Here is a 10,019-nt window from a genome sequence, read left to right on the forward strand (position 1 = left end):
TTATCTCATGTAACCCGGGGGAACTAAGGTTGCTCATTCTTTAGCGGCTATGGCATCGGATTTCCCTAACATCTGTTGGTTGGATAACTTCCCGGCCGGTTTCCATTAGCTCGGCTCTTATAGCAGATGTATTTGAAGTTATTGTTTAATGAAGTCGAACTTTCCGTAATATAAAAAAAAAAGAAAAAACATATGGAAGTGTTAGTTAACGAAATTACGAGAGAGAAGCAAATCAAATGACGTAATATAATCAAAGTAATCAAAAGAGTTTACATAATCGAAGTGTTTGAATATTATTCTCCATGTAATCCAGTCGAGTGTTGACATAAAATAAAGGTTTACTCATTATTTTAAGCTACAAACGGATGATTCCACTTCTTGGAACATCACTTACTGCCTCAAAATTAGCAATACATGTGGTACAAAGCCTTATAAAAGTAAAAACATAAAAGCATCAAAGTTGAAGCAAACTGTAATCATAAAAATTACAGACTTACATGCAGCTACATGGACCTACATGTAAAATGACAAGCAGAATTCAATAAACAAGAAAGAAAAAAAGGACATCCCAGCTGTATGCGCTCTGGGTTGCATGCCAAATCAATTCGTAAAGGAATCAGAAACTTCCATTTTGAGGCTCAGAATGTTGTCTGTGAAAGAAGGTCCCCTCTGTCTTGGAACTGGGTGTTCCATAGTCCATATAATGTCAAGTTCTCTCAATGGAACTTGCCCATCAATAACTTTATGCTTTCAAGGTTCATTTGTTTCATCACTATTTCTCAAACTTGAACCACTTCCAATTAGCATAAAGTGCTTCGTTTTCGAAAGGCAGGGCACTGTTTGAAACTGATTTTGATTGTTGACTGGTAAGAGCAGGAGGTAGTTTTTCCTTGTATTTTTTGGCCATCATATCTGCCTCCAGAAATACTCTCTTTTGACAGAAGAAACAAGCATTACTCAAGATCAATCTGACTCACTAAAACCGAAGAACTTGAAAAATAAGATAAAATAATTAAATACCTCTCTATTTGATAGAAATAGGCCAGGTTCACTTTCAAGGTCCCTGATGCTGCATGACATGAATGCAAATAGACATCAACAGCAATTTATAACATTCAATGTTCTTTAATACAAAATTTTAAGGGAAAGGGTAAGGGAAAGGGTTAAACAACATGTTGACTGGTAAGGAAAAAATAAATGTTAGGGCTGTTAAGTTAAGCACACTCCACTTCAAGAAAAGTTCAGTTATTTGTAGTTGCAAAAAACTCAGTTAAATGAATGAGTCAAAGGATAAAGCATTATTATAACGTTTTTGGATAATCTGACCTTGTTGATGGTACCTAATTTTTTTAGGAGTATTTGTGTTGTAACTTGTAAGTGGGGAGGGTAGTTGGAACCTTAATTAGCTAGGAAGGTTTATTCTTTATTCCCTAAATAACCCAAATCGACAGTAACAAACAAAGTGCACCCAACAATTACAGAAGAAAGTCAAAGTCAGCAATTCTTACCTTAAAGAAATTTTACCAGGAAATGCCGATTTCACCACCAGAACTTTAACCTTTTCATCAACAGAAAGTATGTCGCTGCCAGATGTAACTCCCCCTCGAGTGATATTTGAAACATGCAGCAATCCACTGAAAAGTTTCAGATTAATTTTAAATGTTGATTATATATACAAACATTTTGACGATATTTAACAACTTTAACTTATGAAGCAGATTAAAAAGTCTTGAAGATAGTAACAAGAAGAAAATAATAAAGTATATCCACTTACTGACAAAACAGCCAAGCCTGAATCTCGGAAGGCATGACATTTTCCATAAATGAAAAAGGAAGGTAAGTGCATATTGAGCATTTAAAAAAAAAAATAACGGAATAAAAAAAAATTCTGATTTAACAAGGATTGATGCCCCTTACATTTGATAAATTCATTTATACAGAATAATAACCATATATTTATCTTAATCTATAATGACATAATTATAACAGTAATCTATCATAACAGAATGCATCTGAATATATCTCAACAGAGTTAAAGCAGGCTCACGTGATTCCATCAATTTGAAAGGTGATTCATAAATCGGTTACACCATTGAAAAGCATGTATTAGCTAGTTTGTTTTTCTATCTTTTCTATCAGTCATTTGTAGGACCAACCTGCATTGACTTTTCTTTTCATCACAAGGGGCAAAACAAAGCGGTGAAGTTGGAAGCATTCAAGTATCCAAAGATACTCCAAGATGGAATTGTTCCATGTAAATAAAAATTGCATCTACGTGACTTCTTTTGAAAAAAATTATCACTTACCAAAGAGGGAAAAAGAACCATCACTCACCATCTATTTGTTTCTCCTATTCTTATTTGGGCTCCATAAGGAAGAACCTTTTTCACGGTCCCTTCAAGAAGTGTTCCTTCTCGAAGATAAAGCTTTTCCTGCAATATAATATTGCGGGAATTTAAAAATATTAAAAGGAGAAAGTAAACTAAAAGCTCTCTAACTGAAATATTGAAACTAAGCAGCAAAGGAAATAGACAGATTTGAGTACTGACCCAGGCTTCTCTCTCACTAACTATCACATTGTTTTTAGCTTCATCTACTTCAGTAATTTGTACATACATACAACATCCGACCTGCATCATATATATTTATATTTAAATAATTGCAATAAGTAAGAAAGAGAAAAATGAAAACTAACAGTGAGTGGTGAAGAAGCAGCATATCTGCTCAACTATGATAGATATTAAACCATTCATGCGAAAACACAACATCTTAAGGTTTTGGGATTGTTAGTTGCTAACATAGTAGTAGAGCCTGTGGACCGAGCGGTCATAAGTTCAATGCTTGCTGGGCTGGCCGCCTGGCCCCATAATTTTCTAAATAAAAGAAGGTTAATTTTAACACGTCCGATGGGCATGCCACCGTCCATACTTGCGTCAAAGGGTGCGTTTGTTTTAAAACCATTCATATTCTTTCAACTGATAGCTTAAACTATTGTGATTTTCAATTCATGACAAAACTCAAGGATACCGATTAGAAACTCGAATATAAGAAAGGAAAATATACTTCTAAGTAGACAAAGGTTGAGGTAGTTTAACAAACAACTAGGATTGAAAATAAACTATATATACTTCCCTGGTAAAAACTCATAAGTCATAAGGGTGCAAGACATAAGAATTTGAATAGATTGGTGGACATGTATGTGTGTGTGTGGTTGTATGCATATAACAATATAAGCCTGAGACTATAAGGCATGTAAAAGGCCTAAAACTTGAAAAGATAAGGCTTTCAATTAAAAGCAACAATAAAATTAACCGGATAGATCATAAGCTTCTGTTGACCACACTCAAGGAGAATGGAGCAGCACAACTTGTTAATAAAGCCCAATGGCACTGCCCACATCAATGAAGTTTTAAATACTGTTATGTGCTGATCCACGCAATAGCACAGAGAATTCAAACATTGAGTGTCAAAATTCAAATAAAGCTCAAGTTCAAAAATAAGATTGTATTGTACTTTATTCTGTATGGGGGGGGGGGGGGAATTCCAGGGCTGAAACTTACATTTTCTTTCAATTCAGTAAAGCTATTTACTCTTTTTACAAGCTCAGCTTTGGGTAGGAAAGCTCGCATACCCTGCAGATCCAAATTCAAGAAGAGATAAGTATTTACTCAAATGCTACATGAGCATAAAATATTAATGTCAATGGCACATACCTCAATCCTTGTTAGCAGGCCGCTAATATTCCACTCGGTGACTCTAATCATTATAGGTTCATTGAGCTGTTTTATCTGCCCAAAACATTCAAAGAAGAAGATTTAAAAACTCATCAGCAAGAGAAGAGATTATTTGACTTTGTACATGTTAAAGTTGATTGAAGAAATAATCTAGTTCCTTACTGGCCATAACTAAATCTGCCTACTTTATCTGTATAAGATAATAACCCTTCTAAATTAGGAAGCACAGACATTTCAATTTTTTACATTTATATTTTCAATTTTTGTACTAATATGGATATTGGATAAGGTACCATAATTAGATAAACGATAGTATTCTATCGTGTCTACAATGTCTCTGTCATTTAAATTTTTTTATGTTAGCTTTCTATTTGCTTTATATGTTGTGTCCTGTAGTTTTAAAATTTTCTGTTTCTTTTTGTCTGTGTCATGTCATATTCATGCATTTGACATATCTATGCTTCCTAGTTTCCAACTAAGTAGCGAGGAGAACTATGCATTTGCATCTTAATCACAAATTCTACATTAAAGTTGCCATATCTACTATTCTAAATATTATGGGTGGCTATGCTTTAGTTTGGCAGAAAAACTAAATTGAGTTGAACTAAACTGCAAATGTTTTTCATAAAACTTGGACTTTCTCAATTCAGATGATAGGTTAACAGCAATTGGCACCGGAATCATTTAGACAGTACTTTATGGTTGACAATCTGTTTTATTTTCCTCGAATTATATCTCATCCAAATTTCCTGAAAAGCTAATATGAAGAACACAGTTGTTAAAGCTACAACATTGAAATTTTGGTTTGAAGCTACTCTTTCTTTTTCCAAATCCCTGATCTATAATACATTAATACCTACTTCAGAAAGAGGCAAATTTGCAAGTTCAACATCATTCTACCTTGACACACCACTGCTTGTTATTACATGCTGAACTTTTACTAATAAAAAAAGCAAAGTTCAAAACCACTTCATTGTTCTGGATGATTTTGATGAGTCCACGAGCTTCAAACAACCAATGAATAGAAGAGAATCCATAAGCTAGGAACAATGCCATTGAAAATGAAATCCGAAAACTAAGAGAGAAACTGCAAACAGGGCATTTGAAGGTATTGCAACCACAGTTTGGGGTTTTTGCACAGTTGAAGAAAGTTAATGAATTCATAGTTTTTAAATCAAACTGTTCAATTTGGTTATTACTGGCTCATTGATCTGGATATGTAATAATCAAACCATCAATCCGTTTGGATGAAACCAAACAGAACTTATTGGAGCATATTTGGTGTTTTTTCTAGTAGATAAGCTCTAATAATCTCCTATAACTCCGCATCCAAACGGGAGCATATTGATTTGTGATTATAAATAAATGGATTAAGAAAATGTATTGGTTATTGGTGGTTCAATCCAATTTCGCGCAAACAATTGGTTTTGGTCACAGAAATTTCTGCTCACCCTAATCATATGCAAGGGAAAAATTCTTGTATGACCAGTCAGCTAAAACCAATAAAAGGCTCAAGACATATTAAAATAATTATCAATTCACAAAAACTCATGCTAGGTAAAGGTATTTTAACATTACTACAAAAGAAATGAAAGAAAGAGGAAAACCTGCCTCAGTCGATGCCAAGCGATCCGGCGGAAGAGCTTTCTAGTAGAGAGCAATGGCCTACCAGTTAGTGTTCTACCCAAAACCTCAGCAAACAAAATGGTCCCAATCTCAACAACAGTGTTTCCTACCGGCACCACCATCACCCCATTTATTGCATCATCATCATCTTCATCATTCTTCAGAATTCCCATCCTCCCATGTGCCATAAAATTCTTTTCACATTTCTTATTCCCATCACATATCAAGTACTCCATTTCATTACTGTTCAAGGGAAGCACCTCCTTAGTCAACAATGTCCCTGGTAACTCAGCTCCCACATTGACATTGAGCCTGTTTGCATTACCTGAAACAACAACACCAAACACAAAATCCCCAGGCTTGGGCTCATAGTACTCAGCATTGTTCACCTTCTTAGCCCCTTCTTCTTCTTCTTCATTTTCATCAACACCCATTTCATCTCTTTCCTCAGAAACTTCCAATACCCCATCATCTCCCTTTACCTCAATGGAAGCTTTCTCTGTCTCCACCTCAATTTCAGGAAACGACCCATTTCTAATGGGAACCAGTGAAGGCTTGTTCAGCAACTCAAGCGTTTCTTGCTCTGGGATTCTTACATCAACGGCCTCTTGAGACAACTCGTTCCCCAAAAAAAGTTCCCCATTTCTTGAGCCAAATGCAACATGGGTAGTGCCCAAAATTGCAAATTTATTAGTAAAAGCGCAAAATTTTTGGGGTGGAAGTTTCGTATTTGGTATTTTCTTCTTGAAAAAGCAAAAGGAAAGGGACTTACAGGGACAAAGAATCAATGGCATCTTTGGTTCGGTTCACAGTGACATGAATTGGTCTTTGTTTCATGCAATTGACTGTGTTTCATGCCTTCATGGTCTATCTATCTCTATCCTCACTCTATCTTTCTACCCTGTGTCAGAGAGTTTCATGGCTCCTTGGTCCATTTACAATCCTCTTAATCATTTAACATTTACACCCTCCGGTTACTATTATAAACAAAAGTTAGTTTTTTAGATTCATGAATGAATTTAAAAGCAAATTTTTACTTATAATAGTGACCGAAGGATATACCAATTGGATGGCTTTTTTTATTTTTTTTACTGCATGTTCAATTTACCTTTAACATGCAATTAAATCCCCTACTCTTAACATTAAGTAAACTTGATTCGTCTCTCGAAAAAGAGATTAGGCTTTAAGGAGGGAGAATTTGGTAATTTTTAGTTTTTTTTGTTAACTTGTTCTAACGGTCATTATGATCACGCCCATACTTTATTGCATCACACCGTTTTCTAATTGCATACCTCATAATCGTCTTAACCTCACTCTCCATTTGAAAACCATCATCATAACCTTCTAAGGCGTAAATCCTCGCCGCTACCGCTGCTCTGGTAAAGCCTGTCAGTGCTCACACCGTCGAGACTGATGGGAATTGCCTCACGACCCCACAGTGGGCGTCAAAAAGTGTTCTTACACAGCCCTGAACCGCATCAATCAAGGGTTTAGGGTCCTAGGGGTTTGCGTCATCAATACAACAAATATAAAGTATTGAGAACCTACTTTATTCAATGAGAGCTTAACATTTTATAGTGGGGCTAAACCTTTAACCTATATCTATTACATGTGGGCCTTATTCTTGACCTATTGGGCCTTATCGATAGCCAACTCAGCTAACTAGTCCCGGTTATGGGCCTTATCGATAGCCAACTCAGCTAACTAGTCCCGGTTATGTGCCTTTGTGACCCAAATTCACCTTGTTCCGCTAGAGGTTGTCTGGGGGGAGGTTGCTGTAACACCCCGATTTCGGTGGCGTCACTTTAGTAACCAAAAGAAAATACTTTAAGCGGAAAAACGTGAATTATTTTTTTTTCGACAATATAACTGAAGACAGAAAGCAATAAAACTCCCCAACAAAAGATAAAAGGAACTACTATACAACTATATATACATGCCTCGTGTCGGGTGACAGAAAAAGTAACGCCCGAAGGCAATATGTACAGTCCAAAATAAAGATGCTGTGTCCGCAACACTAACCTACAAAAACTGAGAGCAAGTTGGCCCAGCGGCCTAAGAAAAGACCCCCTAAATCCAACCAGCTCTCTGTGATCTCCATAGGAAACCACACAAAAGCTACCGGTAGGAAAACTACCCGGTCCCCAAAAACGGAAACATGACGGTCAGAGCATCGACACAACTCCTACACTATCCCTACCCGAGGAGCCCACACTAGCACTCGATCCTACATGCTAGCGCGGTCGTCATCCGTATCTGCATCCAGGACGACTAGATCGGCGTACTCAACACTGCCCTCTCTGTCCACCCTAATGCGCTCCCGCACTGGACTCTCGGGCTCGGGGCCCGGAACGAGATCCGCAACGACAGCAGCAGCAGTAGACGGACTAGACTCCGTCGAAGCCCCACCTACTGGCAACTCCTCAGAAGGGTCCTCATCATCTGAAGGAGATGGTGGCGGTGGAGGTACTCCCAAGCCGGGTCCACAGTGTACTCCTGGAGGCAGGTTGAAGCTCACTATGTGCCTCCTCATTACTCCCTCCGTCAAGCGTCCGAATCGATCGACACGGTCCTCCATGATCCGACCGGTGTAGGTCGCACAGTGGCCCTCGGGATCGACCACCCATGCACCTGGGTCGTCTTGGTCAAGCATCTCGTACCTGGTCCCCCCTGACGGGCTGACCATGGTAAACCAATCCCCCATACTCATCTGACAAATGGCGTAGTCCGCCCAAACACACACAGCAGACGCGAGGGTCAACTCCAAAGAATTATATAATTAATAAAGCCAGATATAATTATAGAATAATATATACTCGCCTCTCAGGCTTATAAGTTTTGGAGTAGCTTCCTAGGGTTGCATGTATCACAATAAATATAAAGAGCCACAAAAACAAGTAGCATGCCTCAAAAAATAGGATAAACAGTTACCAATCACACTCAGCAAACAAGTTAGCATGTATGTTGCATGAAATGCAATGCTGGGTAACAAAATGCATTCCGGAAGAAGGATGGACATCAACGAGACGGCCCTAACACCAGCCACGGTGGGTACCTTCCTGCTCGCGTGTCTCTTACACCACACAAAAGTAGTCAGATCAGCAGTGAACCCGTAGGTCTGCCATTCCGTCTGCTACTGAGGACCACCGTAGTGTCCTAAATATGGAAATCCGGGTCTTATGACCATTTTGGAATCCACCGAGGTCCGGTATCACGCCGTGTATTAACCTCAAAATGAGTGCATGAATGCAAGTGATTAGCCAAACAACGTCTCCGACCTCACCCGACACGTCGCCACGTGTTCTAGCTAACTTAAAGTCTCTAAAAAAAATACCCTAAGGTAAATGTCGATTCTGCGACAAAATACAATTAATCATAAACAAAAGAGTGCAACCACTCACGACAACTCTTCGAGTCATCAATGCTCTCACGAAGTCTCACGCTTCTGTGGAGTCTCACACATTCACAAAGTCTCACGCTTCAGTGAAGTTTTATGCTTTCACGAGGTCTCACGCCTCAGTGAATTTACACACTTGCACGAAGTCTCACGCTTCAATGAAGTTTCATGCTGTTCACGAGGTCTCACGCCTCAGTGAAGATCCATGCTTTCCACAAGGTCTCACACCTCAGTGGAGTATCACGCATTCACAAGGTCTCACACCTCCGTGAAGCTTCTCGGCTCATCCCTTGGATGGCTAAACAATTGCTCCCAGAGCGAATGAGTATTAACATACCCAAAACTCGAAATCTTCCCAACACTTGGATCCGACGACACTTCTCATTTTCCAAAACTAAACATCAATCCAAAGCTTGCATCCGTGATTGTTATCTTTATTTAAAGGTTTAGAGGTTGTTTAGTATCTTATGAATTTCTTAATAAAAATAGCTCTTTTTGTCTTATCGTATTCCCTAAGAGTTCAAAGTTCCCATAAACCCAAGTAATTCCCTGAGAAGGTCTCGATCCATTGGAGCATGACAAGGTCCGAACTCCGTTCGTCCTTTTTAAAACTCTCTCAAAATCTCATAAAAATTCGGCATGACCTGCCCGCAATCCTCACTTTTCAGAATCTCAGGTACAAGTGTAATAGCATCATTGAAACAGCTCAACCAAAAGACATAAACAGCATATTCCAACACATCCTAAGTTAACCATGTAGCACATAGCATGTGAATCATTTAGCACACAATATCATGGCATCAAGTACTCAACAAGTTCGGCCGAAGCCTCAGAAATCATTTCAGACATTTAGCAATTAGGTGCATAACACATAAATCAAGTCGAATTTCATCGACACCTAAAGCATTATCTAGTAATTCAGAGAGTAGCCCTCACCGGTGGGTCTTCCAGCTTCCTCCTCAAGATGTTCTCCAAACTCTTCTCCTTGATTTCTTGGAATCTCCTCAAACGAACCTTAAGCAAAAATCACAGAAATCAACACCAAGAGTCAGAAACTCAGCAATCAAAGAGTCCTAGGGTTACACAGTACACTACTACCTCTGTGGTACGACAATCTAACGCGTTAAGACAAGTTTTCGAAAAATCGGATTCTCCTCCCCCCTTGATATAGCTCTCGGCCACTTTCCTTAATTGGAAGGGTCGATTTTTCTTCGATCAAACTTGGTTCCTAGGTTAACATAAGCCGTAACTAAGACGGTTCT

At 38.5% G+C, this 10,019-nt stretch overlaps 1 protein-coding gene across 3 annotated transcripts; it reads right to left on the reverse strand.

The window, feature by feature from the left end:
- Nucleotides 1-274: 274 nt before the first annotated feature.
- On the reverse strand, nt 275-6,289 carry LOC130738025 (protein PIGMENT DEFECTIVE 338, chloroplastic-like). Of its 3 annotated transcripts, XM_057589910.1 has the most exons (9): nt 6,133-6,289; nt 5,342-6,005; nt 3,714-3,788; nt 3,561-3,632; nt 2,550-2,630; nt 2,335-2,432; nt 1,509-1,634; nt 1,021-1,069; nt 275-931 (listed from the first exon to the last, which is right to left on the reverse strand). In XM_057589910.1, exons 1-9 carry the CDS (start codon nt 6,195-6,197, stop codon nt 773-775), a joined length of 1,389 nt encoding a protein of 462 aa, XP_057445893.1. In that variant the 5' UTR covers nt 6,198-6,289; the 3' UTR covers nt 275-772. The 3 variants fall into 3 exon arrangements, with proteins under 3 accessions (XP_057445893.1, XP_057445892.1, XP_057445894.1); XM_057589909.1 differs by having other exon boundaries at nt 5,342-6,286; XM_057589911.1 differs by lacking the exons at nt 275-931; nt 1,021-1,069 and having other exon boundaries at nt 2,307-2,432; nt 5,342-6,287.
- Nucleotides 6,290-10,019: the final 3,730 nt, after the last annotated feature.

Source organism: Lotus japonicus, chromosome 2, assembly GCF_012489685.1.
Source record: "Lotus japonicus ecotype B-129 chromosome 2, LjGifu_v1.2".
Taxonomy (NCBI): Eukaryota; Viridiplantae; Streptophyta; class Magnoliopsida; order Fabales; family Fabaceae; genus Lotus; species Lotus japonicus.